The 14,270-nt window shown below is 41.5% G+C and overlaps 1 protein-coding gene across 2 annotated transcripts in view; it reads right to left on the reverse strand.

Moving 5' to 3' along the window:
- LOC117417757 (protein sidekick-1-like) overlaps positions 1–14,270 on the reverse strand; it is a 251,634-nt gene that overhangs the window by 48,049 nt on the left and 189,315 nt on the right. For both annotated transcript variants that reach the window (XM_059035447.1, XM_059035446.1), the window contains 6 exons: positions 12,661–12,828; positions 12,028–12,130; positions 11,747–11,920; positions 6,017–6,153; positions 3,869–4,016; positions 873–1,013 (listed from right to left, as the gene is read on the reverse strand). In XM_059035447.1, the coding sequence (XP_058891430.1) occupies positions 873–1,013; positions 3,869–4,016; positions 6,017–6,153; positions 11,747–11,920; positions 12,028–12,130; positions 12,661–12,828 (871 nt within the window). The remainder of the gene's footprint in view (positions 1–872; positions 1,014–3,868; positions 4,017–6,016; positions 6,154–11,746; positions 11,921–12,027; positions 12,131–12,660; positions 12,829–14,270) is intronic.

The following is a 14,270-nucleotide window of genomic DNA, read 5'->3' on the forward strand; positions in this document are numbered from 1 at the left end:
CCCAGACTCAAATTAGAGGAGACTGGCACACAAAGATGTTTTGTGCTTTAGTACCTTTGGGAATGAGGGGGTGTTTTCACTACATCTAGCCCATGGCAAGCTTTGAACTACAGCTTTTGTTCTCAAGCACTGTGGATCTGGATCCTCTCACAATATTTACATAGCCCAGAGCAGTGAGCCACTCCAACTGACTTACGAGAAAAGCAGGATGTGTTTAGATGGGGAAAGGGGAAAGGGGAAGCAGCACAGCACATCCTGTAAGTCTAGCCTATGGTTAAAGTGGTGGATTCCTCAACTTTAGCAATCTAGCTTCTGGGGAGCAATACAAAATAACAATAATAATTGTTGTCATAATATACTGCCCAGATCTTTCATGTTTGCATATTATTTTTATAATTTTTTTATTTTTATTATTAGTTATGGATCAAATGAAAATTAACGTTCACCAAAACATGCTTGTATTGTATTATCTGGACTGAATAAGAAAGTCTTCCTGCCCTGGTTCTCTGTTCCAGTTTGCTCCCATCGATTCAATTTCTCAGAAAGTGAGAAACAGCTGCTGGTTTGATAATGTTGTGTTTATGATGCTCCCCACTCAAGCATTCCAAAAATGTATCTCTTGGCTGAATTAGCAGAGAATTTGAGCCTTTAACAGAAGAGCCAAGATCAGTCACCTGTTGTATCAAACCACAGACGTTCATTTTTATCTCCCAGAATGAGAAAAAGGCTCAGCAAATGGCCCAGAAATTAAATGCACTCCACTATCAGAAAATGGTATCAAATAAAGATAGAGATCAGCTTGAGAGAATGACAGTAAAAGAAGCATCAGAAGCACTGTATTGCACCCTCCATGCCGGTACTGTATTACTTACCTAAGCACATATCCTCTGAGCACCCCATTGAGTTCTGGTTCTGGAGGGGGCTGCCACTGGACCATTATGGACTGGTTGGTACGCCCACTGGCAACAATGTTTTTTGGTGGGGCACTTGGAGGTTCTTCTGGCAGCATCAACCTAAAAGATACCATAAAATAGCCAGCTACAGTATCATGACATTATTCAAACCGCTGACACAGTTAGTGCACGCGTAATACTGCACAAGGGCTATTCCATCAATAGGCTGCTCAATTGGTTAGTGGTAACAAACAGGACAGAACATTAAAAGAGCATTGGTTTTCTCTATATTACAGTACTGTATGTGTCATCGCTACATCCCATTTACTGTACAAATCATTGATCTTAGCACTGTAAACGGCTGAACCAGGTGGCCCAGCACTGACTCAGATTGTACAGTACATAGAAATCGACTGCTTTCCACTGCGCGTAAAGTGCTGTATTTTACATGATTGAAGGTGTATTCCTCTCTGAATTGTGGAAAACGTTCAGCCATCGAAAGAAGACAAATAATGACAGTAACAGCACAGTGACGGGCTATCACATTGGTATATATATTCTGTGGAACTGCCACAGCAGTCTGTCTGACTAACAAGGAACACTAATGTACAGTCATTCCCTTTAAGGCACACATTTATCACAGTGTCAAAGGGGTCCTGGGGTTATTTGAGATTTATAACCAATAAGTGTCTTCTTAAATCTGTGCTCATTCATTATTCCTTGCTGAGAGTGCTTTACTTAATTAATCCCTTCAATTTCAAACAATATGGAGCATTACTTTTGTATTACAGTGTAAATCTTTCCCGCAGACCTTCTTACGTGTTGCCACAGCCTCAAATTTGATCTACGGACATGCCTGGTCTGTTTTACCATTTCCCGATTCCCCAAAGCAGAAATCAAGCTTAAAACCTACCACTGTTCACATGCGGGAAACTTTGGAGTGAACGGGTCAGTTTATAAAAAACTCACCTATAATCATTAGTTACAACACAGAATTATTACAATAGCTATAGCTTTATTTACCCGCTATAAAGCAAGCAGGGTAAGAAACTGTGCTGGTGTTTGTTTCTGAAATAAGGTTTTTAGCTTGCGGCAATGAGTGTTGTAGCATGTGTCCTTTATTAAAGATGCTGTCTGTTTCTCAGGCTGTGATTTCTTTTAAAAGATAACCTTCTGCAGAAAAGGCTAAGTGCTGTGACCCGTCTCTGACATGTTCAGTCTCTATTGGCTTGGATGGGATGAGAACAGTGTAAGAAAGCTCTTTCCTTCCTGATCAATGAGGGGCATTTTGGCTGCCGTTGCCTCTTTTGCAGATTCCCAGAGTTAACTCAAATGGTGTTTTAAACAACAAACAAAACAACAACAACAAAAAAAGCCATTTGTAACCCTATAGGCAAAAATCTCACATTCAGGTCTGAATGTATTTCTTCTTGGTTTTCTTAATTGAGCTGGTATTCTTTTCAGTTGTTTCAAACCTTACAAAAAGAACATATTCATGAACAGAAAACCAATCCTTTGCGTTGGAGAGCAAAACAATGTTCTTTCCTGTTCCTCATTGAGGAATGACTTCAAAGGATTGGTTCTTCATATTGAATGACTAAGTTTCTAAGCAGGCAGCAATTGGTTGTTAAAAAAATGACAACCCGAGCAACTGAAATGGATTGCAGTTAAATCTTTCAATAAAAAGGGTCGCTTTTATAGATAGCATCTTTGTGTGTGTGTTTTTTTTTTCTGATTTTGTTTTTGTAACCCCCATATCCACAAAGTAAACATTTCTACATTAGTCAGGCAAAATGTGCTTGTATCTTCCCTTTCTTTCTTTCTTTCTTTCAAGTTTAAGATTTCCATCTGTCAAGACAGTTTTACTGAAAGGTCAGACACACTACAGAAGTTTTCGGTTCCATACAGAGCACTGTTGCAGACAATGTTTCACAGGCAGTGGGTTTCTGACAGTAGTGATAAATATATAAAAAAGGGGTCAGGTAATGCTTTGCGACATGAATTTAGCCTTTGTTTTCCACGTGAAACGTAACCACTGGCAAACACCTGTTTTAAAAAGCATCTCTTGTTTGTTTCTTAATACATTGTATATTCATCTGCCTCCTGGCTTCAACTGCACCACAACCCAAAAAATGTATTTATTCTTATTACTAGTACTGTACTTTGGGGCTTCTCAAATTGCAGTCCAGAATTCATTACATTTCATAATGTGCACCATGTTATCAATCTTAGAAGAATCTATGCATGCACAGCATAATGTGCATTCATATAGTGCTGCTCAGTCGTTCAGAAAGATAAAAAAACAAGCTTTATAAATTAAAAGCTCAATACTGCATGCAGAACCGGATTCATTTTACAATATTCTATACGGAACAGGATAAGCTTTAGTAACACATTTTGGTATAAACGTGGCTGCGAAACATAAGTGTTGGCAGATTTACTGGGTTAGCAAACATTTAGTGAAGCGCGAGAGAAAGCTTTGACCCCATTAGGATCTGGCAACACTTTGCTGGTTCAAGGGGGCGGGGTAGAGAATTATAAATTCAGATATTGTGGCTTAATCGACTACGTCTCTGCGGTTTATGACACAGTGCCACTGTAACATCAGTTTCAATTAATGTGAATTTTGCATAGTACACCGCACCATTCCAAATGTTCTCTACACTTTTGGTCAAACAATACAGAATACAGGGTGTGTTATATTTCATTTAATACTACAGTACATTTGATAATAGACAATGCATACCTATACCTGTCAATTACCTGCAACACAATTCGACTACATTGATAAGTGTTACCATTATTGTACACAAGGTACTTCACTAAAAGTAAATAAATGTATGGGGTAAGGCAAGTAGAAAGGGCTTTCTAGTCATGTTAACAATACTGCCTGGCGAGACAATCGCAAGAAGTGAATGCCTTGATATCCCCAGCCGATACATGAGACGCAACATAAACAAGCAATGCTTACATACCTATTGGTCTCTGTGCTGTACTGCCCCTTTCCCACCTGGTTGACAGCACAGACCCGGAACTGGTAGGTACGGGCTGGGGTTAACCCTGTCACAACTGCCCCTGAGGTATCAGCCTGCACTTTGGGCAAATTCACCTTCCACGGGGAGTCTGAAACGAGAAGGAAAAAAAGAAGGAAAAAAAAATCAGCGAGAAAAAGGTGTGCTTTATTAGTATGGTCAATTATCAAAAACGCAAGGTGAATACATATACTGAAAGCATGCATTATTACTATGTAAAGTTGCTGTATAATAGGTATTTTGCTGGACTTTATCAGCATGGCTGCAAGTGGGTATGACTGTGTTTTAAATGTGGGACATACAGTATACTTCAACAGTAATAAAATGTTAGGTAACCAAAAGCCCTGGACATTAAAGTATTTAGCTTCCAAACTGACCCCTCGAGTTTACATCACAACAGTACATATCCAGCGGGTGCAGTTTTTAGCAAGACTTTGGCTCATTATTCAGTGGTCAATAACAATAACCAGCCTCGTATTTATCACTGGTTAGCTTTTTGGTCACAGGGTGCGAGTGCTTTAATCCCCTAGACATAAAGCAGCATGGCCTTGTTACATTCCACTGATTGTATTCCACTACTTTCAATCAACACGTGTGTGTGTGTGTGTGTGTGTGTGTGTGATAAATTGGAATATGTGGCATCGATCAATACAGTTATTCACTATATAACTGTGCCAAACTGGACTGGACGGGACTGTGTAAAGCAAGGGTCATAAATTCACTGTCTATTGCACACACGTTTTGTTAGAACATAAGAAAGTTTACAAACGAGAGGCCATTCGACCCATCTTGCTCGTTTGGTTGTTAGTAGCTTAGCAATCACTTTTTTTGAGAGTTTAAAAAGTATTGGATTGTACAAATTATTTACAATAATAATAATAATATTAATAATAATAATAATACGTTTGTGTTTTCGCAAATCAGAAATCAGTGGATAAATATTACTCAAGATTTTGTAGACAATGAAATCTAAAGCCTGTAGTAAAACAAAATGATAGCGTCACTATGGCCCTTGTCATGCCATAGCTACATATTTATTTAAGGACACAATACAGCTGTTTCATGCCTACGCATATACAGTTATAACTTTGATTTAATCTATTTGAATGTGCAGGATGTAATAGCAGAAGGGGTTCAGATTAATGTTTCCCTGTGTCCGCTTGGTAGCTCTGCTCCGAGGTGTAATACCTGTGCTGGTACTTGTCAGGTTTACACAGAAGGAAAGATGCTTTTAGTTCTGCTTATAAGCAGCTTAATGTAGCACGCAGTCGGATTCAGCTCCATAGTCTATTAATCTCTCTTGTCACCTCAGGGCTTGGCTCTGTTTATATGCTGCGTCTATAGAATACTTTATTTATTCATTCTCTTTCTCTCAATGCACGGTAAGTGATCTGGCTGTAACGCGAGACTGAGCTGAAAGCTGCATGTATCCTTTATGGTAAAGAAAAGGGGGATCAATAAGGGAGGTGTGCGTGTGTGGGTTGGAGGGCAGACACACTGACACAGGCACGCAGGAGAGAAGGAAATCAAACCCGGAGCCTGGCATCCTTTCAGGTCAAGTGAAGAGGCTTGTGCTCTTTCTGCTGGCCGACACTATCAATAAACTTTGAGCTCTGTTCCCAGCGGCCATGGGGCAGACTAATCTGCTATTTATAAAATGTAATTCATTCTCACTGGCTAAGAGGGGCAAGCATGTCCTTGGCATCTAATCAACACGCATCTCCATATTTCAAACTTTCAGACAAGACCTGTTTTAACAACAATGTATACTTAGTTCACACAATTAAGCATGCTGGTCTATGAGACAGGTGCATCAGCCCCACAACCCTCAAAACTGAGTTTTATAAATGAGAAATTCTTCTCTACTAAAAATCCTGCTAAAATGTATTATGTAGAAACAAAGCAGGACAAAAAATGCTGAAGTTATCGAGAAAAAGAATCCGACGTAACTAAAATATTCCTGTGGTTCAGATGATCTTTTTTCTCAGAGTCTTGTGATTTGACAGCATGGAGTGCACTATTTGATTACATTTGCTGCACAGCAGTAAGAGGCTGGTTCATATTTGCTGAAGGGTTTTGTGTTTAACTTACTGTTTTCAGACAGCTCGACCACATAGTAGAGGAGGGGACTGTTTCCATCAAAGGGAGGTACCCAGGAGAGGCCCACGGTGCGACTATCAGAGACGTTCAAGCTTGCCTGAAGGTTCCGAGGGGAGTGGGGGAGTTCACTGGAATACAACAGAGAAGCATCAATACCACACTCGCACTGACCGAGAAGCATCAATACCACACTCGCACTGACCAAGAAGCGTCAATACCACACTCGCACTGACAGAGTAGCGTCAATACCACACTCGCATTGACCGAGAAGCGTCAATACCACACTCGCACTGACCGAGAAGCATCAATACCACACTCGCACTGACCAAGAAGCATCAATACCACACTCGCACTGACCGAGAAGCATCAATACCACACTCGCACTGACCGAGAAGCATCAATACCACACTCGCACTGACCAAGAAGCGTCAATACCACACTCGCACTGACAGAGTAGCGTCAATACCACACTCGCATTGACCGAGAAGCGTCAATACCACACTCGCACTGACTGAGAAGCATCAATACCACACTCGCACTGACCGAGAAGCGTCAATACCACACTCGCACTGACCGAGAAGCGTCAATACCACACTCGCACTGACTGAGAAGCATCAATACCACACTCGCACTGACCAAGAAGCGTCAATACCACACTCGCACTGACCAAGAAGCGTCAATACCACACTCGCACTGACCGAGAAGCGTCAATACCACACTCGCACTGACCGAGAAGCGTCAATACCACACTCGCACTGACCGAGAAGCGTCAATACCACACTCGCACTGACCGAGAAGCGTCAATACCACACTCGCACTGACCGAGAAGCGTCAATACCACACTCGCACTGACCGAGAAGCATCAATACCACACTCGCACTGACCAAGAAGCATCAATACCACACTCGCACTGACCGAGAAGCATCAATACCACACTCGCACTGACCAAGAAGCGTCAATACCACACTCGGACTGAGCGAGAAGCGTCAATACCACACTCGGACTGAGCGAGAAGCATCAATACCACACTCGCACTGACCGAGAAGCGTCAATACCACACTCGCACTGACCGAGAAGCGTCAGTACCACACTCGCACTGACCGAGAAGCATCAAAACCACACTCGCACTGACAGAGAAGCGTCAATACCACACTCGCACTGACCGAGAAGCGTCAATACCACACTCGCACTGACCGAGAAGCGTCAATACCACACTCGCACTGACCGAGAAGCGTCAGTACCACACTCGCACTGACCGAGAAGCGTCAGTACCACACTCGCACTGACCGAGAAGCATCAAAACCACACTCGCACTGACAGAGAAGCGTCAATACCACACTCGCACTGACCGAGAAGCGTCAATACCACACTCGCACTGACCGAGAAGCATCAATACCACACTCGCACTGACCGAGAAGCATCAATACCACACTCGCACTGACCGAGAAGCGTCAATACCACACTCGCACTGACCGAGAAGCGTCAGTACCACACTCGCACTGACCGAGAAGCATCAAAACCACACTCGCACTGACCGAGAAGCGTCAGTACCACACTCGCACTGACCGAGAAGCGTCAGTACCACACTCGCACTGACCGAGAAGCATCAATACCACACTCGCACTGACCGAGAAGCGTCAATACCACACTCGCACTGACCGAGAAGCGTCAATACCACACTCGCACTGACCGAGAAGCATCAAAACCACACTCGCACTGACAGAGAAGCGTCAATACCACACTCGCACTGACCGAGAAGCGTCAATACCACACTCGCACTGACCGAGAAGCATCAATACCACACTCGCACTGACCAAGAAGCGTCAATACCACACTCGCACTGACCAAGAAGCGTCAATACCACACTCGCACTGACCGAGAAGCATCAATACCACACTCGCACTGACCAAGAAGCGTCAATACCACACTCGGACTGAGCGAGAAGCGTCAATACCACACTCGCACTGACCGAGAAGCATCAATACCACACTCGCACTGACCGAGAAGCGTCAATACCACACTCGCACTGACTGAGAAGCGTCAGTACCACACTCGCACTGACCGAGAAGCATCAAAACCACACTCGCACTGACAGAGAAGCGTCAATACCACACTCGCACTGACCGAGAAGCGTCAATACCACACTCGCATTGACCGAGAAGCATCAATACCACACTCGCACTGACCGAGAAGCATCAAAACCACACTCGCACTGACAGAGAAGCATCAATACCACACTCGCACTGACCAAGAAGCGTCAATACCACACTCGGACTGAGCGAGAAGCGTCAATACCACACTCGCACTGACCGAGAAGCATCAATACCACACTCGCACTGACAGAGAAGCGTCAATACCACACTCGCACTGACAGAGAAGCATCAATACCACACTCGCACTGACAGAGAAGCATCAATACCACACTCGCACTGACAGAGAAGGACCTGTGGTTTTAGGTTTAATGTAACAGCTAGAAGTTCTACAAACATGAAGCTGGCAGTTAAGACACAATTTACAGAGGAACAATATCTCAGTTACAGTTGCAGAATTGTTTTTTCTTTTAAAACCTAACAGTTCTCTAAGGAAGTTTGAATTCATTCACAGTCAATTTAATACACACTCAATCTGTGACTAGGAATACAGATCTCTTAAATGTGAGATACTGTTGCTGAACAGATGAGAATTCCATTCTGTACATCCCCATCAGTCACTGCAAGTATAATTTGTACCATGTTAAAAACAGTTTCAAGATTTCTAATAACATAAATTACAAAATCGTGACCGAAAGGGATGTAACAGAGATTTCTATATTATTCTACAATCCAAGGTTAATCTGTCTATATACTCTATATAAATTCTCAAAAGAAAATTGAAGGTAAGGAGTTGGAGACAGTATTCAGTCGTTAACAAGGGGCATTACTTAAAGGGCATACGTTCATAATAGTCATTAAACATTAAACTGTGTCAGGGGCAACAGCCAACAAAGGGCTTGAGATATTGCACTTAATAACATTTCACTTTCAAGCTGTAGTATTTAACTTTGATTCTAATGGAACTTTTATAGTGTCATCTGGTGGATGAATATTTTACCTGCTCTATTTATAGAGAATGTCAGCATTTGAAAAGGACTGTCAAATCTTTATTACATGTACGTAAAAAATAAATAAAGTGATTAAAAAAAAAAAAAACTTTTTCTAACCTTACTAAGAAACATCAGACTTAATTTTAACAAAGTTCTGACTCATTGTATAAATATATTGTAAGTGATTAATGCAAAAGTCTACCTGTCTCAGCCAGACTTAAATTCCTCAGAGATACTTTTTAATTAAAAAGTGTGCTCTCCAAGAGCAATCATTAAATGTATCAAGCCGCACAGTGAATATGACAAGGATGTGTTATTAAAATGCTGTGAAGCTACTGAGAAGAGAAGATTTTTTTTTTTTTTTTTTTTCCTTTGGGCTTATTTCCTTATGTGAAAGACACCAGGGTGACAGAGTTGGAGACTGGAGCCCTCTAGCTATCTACAGAAAGAGCACTACAAGTACGACAGAAACAATACAGTTCAAACCTCCACATACAGAGCATTTTAAATGAGCTTAAGCCTTGCTCTGGGGTTATCAGTCTTAAGAGAAGCGGGGTAAGTTTGGCTTAGTCTCTAACCAATATGGTGGAAGTGCCAGTTACATCTAGAGTCTACAAGCCAACCTGTCACAAACCCCTACAGTACCTCCATATATTTCTCTCATTGTATAATTAACGGACATGTTTTTATCCTACATACATGTATTTGTCGTCTTCTTTCTGCGATTTGACATTCAATAGGATGTTTGGAGTGGCAGATTTCTGCAAGAATCCTAATCCTCCCTGCGGGTTATGGAGGCAAAAACCGGCAGGGACTGCTTCTCCTCATCAGCGGACCCTGGCCAGGCGCCTAGTGAGCACAGTCGGACACCAACAGGGCTGGCCTCTGTCCTCCAGAGGCCGGTAGCTTGTTGACATTGAAATGAACTGGGCTGATTTCAACCTGCTTTTGTCTCATCTGACAAATGCTAACAGGGCCTAAGTGACCCGATTAGGTATGTCTAGAAAAAACAGCCTTCTCCTTAACATTCTTATAGCAATAACCATGTGACTAAATGCTATGGAATAATAATAATAATAATAATAATAATAATAATAATAATAATAATAATAATAATAAAGTAACCGAGTGAAGCACATCAGAACTCTTTGATCAGATTCTGTTTGATCTTGTCGGGTGTCGCTCTTTAATAATGTCGCGGGCTGGCTGGCTGGGCTGGAGATGTATTTCAGAATCCAAATGGAGGTAGAAGTTGAAACGGCTTAATGAAAGCTAAAAGGGGATTTCACTATCGATTTCATTGTAGTCCCTGCATGACAATGAAAGTGAAGTGCCTCACACGTCGGCCAGTGAGTCCGTGGCTGAGAAGTAATTAGCGAGAAGCCAGGATGCCTGCTGCCCAAAGCTGGAAGCAGCATTATCTCCCTGGAGTTTTCTCAATATTGGTGGGTTTGAATGGAAACCTGATGCACTGCAGATGGGTGTTCAAGTACACTTAGAGTGATGTACTGAGTAACTGAGCATGTTTCTATCTGACACCACTGGTGCAGGACCAGCAAAGCTTGGTCAATGTTGTGTGCTACTCTGGCAGCATCGCATACCTATCAAACTACAGCATTCGATTTAAACAACTCTTGAGTTTTTAGGGCTAAAACACTGGCAAATGCAGCGTTCATATGGACTGGTTTAAAAAAAAAAAATCAGATTTTCTTAAAACCTGTACAAAATTATATTCTAAATGTATTTTAGATATGTATGACTTTTTATCTGGGATGCAGCTTTCACAGTATTGCATATTCATCAGCATCAGCTATTGGTAACACTAATGCTTAGAGTACAAGACTCCTACTGTTGTTCCAGGGTTTAGTTCTATGGCTTGTGTAATCACACAAACCTATCCTTCTTTAAAATAGTTTTAAAACCTGGCATGGCTCTGATTGCTATGCAAAGGGGGCTGTTTTTTGCCACCCTTAGGAACTGAAATTATAATGTAAAGATTAACCTCATTCAAGCAAAGGTTCAATGCATTCTCAGGGAGTGTCAAAGGACAGGCTTTGACAGAAACAGCACAGTCGTTTATTCTCATGCTTGTCCAGTAAAAATGACAGGATTCTGCGACCTGGTGCCTTTAAGAGAGCTGTCTGAACAGCTATTAATGCTAGTAACACTGACCCCTATTTTTACGAAACAACAGCTACATTTCCTCTACTTCTCCCTCCATGCTTCTGAGAGCCAGAGACACAAATTAGCATGCAGGGTATTACTCTCTCTTTGGGTATTACTCTCTCACACTTATACACCATGGAAAATGCACTAATGAACCCACAGGGCACAGCAACGCTATCAACTGACTGTCGAGGTTAGTTAATAGACTGGAGAGAATTTCTCAATTTAGCCTCCTGCAGTAATTACTAGAAAGGGATTCCAAACTCAACAAAGAACCTCGCTGAAGTATTAAAAACGGGGACAAAAAGTACAACTCAACAATCAGTGAGTTCTTAGACTGTTGGGTTATGGGGCTGCAGGGTATGTTGAATAAATGAATATGATGAGTATGGAAAGTTTAACAATTTGGCTATACTGACCAAAAGAGGACCAGAAACAGATGCTTGAGCGCATGAAAAAAAGGAAATACTCACATAACTTCTAATCGGGCACTTTTAGAGTCATTCCCCCCCTGAGAAAGGACCTCACAGGTGTAGTCTCCGATGTCACCTGACCAGGTCTGGCTGATCTGAAGAGAGCCATCCTTGACGCTGAGCCGAGAACTCCTGGCGTAGTTCAGTGGGACACCATCCTTCTTCCAGACAAACCTACCCGGTGAAACATTTTCCTTACAGCAGTGTCCCAATTTGATAAAATGTTGTCATGACAGCCTACAAAGATACAATGGTAAATATTATTTACGTGGACCACTTACCTGACAGACACTCTGGGGTCGTATGTGGCGCCACACTCCAGCACACCCATCGTTCCCTTGATTACACGGCGGTCCTTGGGTGGATGGGATATAAAAGTACGGTCTGGAAGAAACAGAGACACAGGGTTAAAAAAAACAAACAAAAAAAACTGAAGTTATCTAAGAAACTAAATCTGTAGTCATAACTTTTCAGATGGCAACTGAAAACTTGACAAAATACATACATAAAGACACGCATTTTACACTGTAAAAACACAGCAAAAGCAGATATGGTTGTGTAGTTATCATACAGCTACATGTGCAATTAAAAGCGTTGTTTATGTCACAAGTACTTCTGCATTTCAAATTCTAATTATTTATCAGGGATACCATCAATCCAACCAACAACCTGATATAAGATAGAAACAAAAAAAACACAAAGCTCTACAACCAAATAGAGATGCATTATTATTATTATTATTATTATTATTATTATTATTATTATTATTATTATCCAGGGTGACTTACAATTGTTACAAATTATCACAGTACAAAGTATTGCATTATAAAATATCACATTACAGGTTATCCCATTCTAAAATATCACATTACAGAATATCATAATACAAATATTCCGAGCGGCTCTGTCCTTACTCCACACAGTCAGCGAGACGGTAGCGTTGACGGCTCCCTCCGAGTTGCTGGCGTAGCAGGTGTAATTCCCCGCGTCTTGCAGGTAAACTGGCCGCACCTGCAACCCTCCAGTCTCCAGAAGAGTAAACCGAGGAATCTGGACCGAACCGCTTGCCAGAATCTGATTGCCTGCAACACAGGAACAGAAGCGGATTCAGAATTCAGAAATATCATTGTTGTGTCTTTTCACTTAAGCGTGCCATGTTAATGGTTTCTGAAGTCAGTGTTCATTTTTATGACATCTACAGTTTCCTGTTTAAAATCCTATTCCTTGGGTTTTCCACCAGCTGCTCTTTCTGCTTAGAACATTATTTACCATTTCGGTGGTTACAGTGTAAATCTTTGTTGCAAATAACCCGGATCTAAAATATTTAATTACAAAATAAACCTTCCTAAATAGGTCCTAAATAATATAATTGCAGCACTCCCCTTTAACATGCTATAGTTGGGAGACTATTGCTATTGGAATGGGATGAATGGGAGTCATGACCGTACTGCATTACTTTTGGAAAACATGGATCGAGAATTGATTAGCAGTTTGCTATGCATGTGGACTGGCAGAGCTATACTGGTGTTCTTTTCTGAAAAGAGACTAATATTGCAGATAGCAGACTGTTTGGTTCAAATTGCATGTACTGCTAACAATTGATAAGAAACCTTGCGTCTACAACATTGACTGCAAGCTAACAAGATAACACTGTTGGAATACAAAGCATAAAGGAGCTACAAGGCTCCCAGGGACTGCCGTTGGACCCAAAGGTTCTCAGGGAGAATAAGAGATAATGCCACTGGACTCAAAGGGTCTCAGGCAAAACGGAGAGATATGAACAAGGAAGATAACAAAAAACTAGATGGATGGACCTTTTGGGGCACCACCAGGGGTCTGAAGAATGCACTGAGTTCAGAGGTCGTCACACTAGATTACACACACAGACACACACACACACACACACACACACACACATATACACTAAATTAACAGAATAATGTGTTGTACCTTTTCTATTGGTTAAGTGTTAGAGAAAGAGGAGGTGGACCATCTATACAGAAGGGTATTTAATGTCATGCAACAATTGTAAGAACGAGTATTCTGTTTGTCCTGTACCTGGGAACAGACTCCCTGCATATTTCAATAAACCAAACAACTGATTGAAGAAAAGGACTCTGTGCATTTTCTTGAATCTACTTACTCACCATCCTTTTTTTTAAGTTACATCAATTACATAGAAATACCTGTGGCTCCCTAATAATACCATGACCGGAGTTGCCCATTCCTGTCCTAAGTGAAGTTGATCCACCAACTAAGCATTATTATAGTACATTTATACTGCTTGAAATAAACCTACCATAATATCATTCTCTACGAAACAAAAGAAACGCAATTTACCGTTAGCTACTGTGGCAGTAATATTAATTGGCTTCAGCTAATAGACCTGATATGATGCAAACAATCTAAGCTGGAATAAAACAGCATCTACAGTACGTCACCTCTCTCTGTTAGTGCGCTGTGCCACCCCTGTGCAGCCCCTCAATGTCTGAAATTCTGCCAAAAGATTGTTAAGATTCCACAT

This window comes from Acipenser ruthenus, chromosome 13 (assembly GCF_902713425.1).
Source record: "Acipenser ruthenus chromosome 13, fAciRut3.2 maternal haplotype, whole genome shotgun sequence".
In the NCBI taxonomy this organism is placed as follows: Eukaryota; Metazoa; Chordata; class Actinopteri; order Acipenseriformes; family Acipenseridae; genus Acipenser; species Acipenser ruthenus.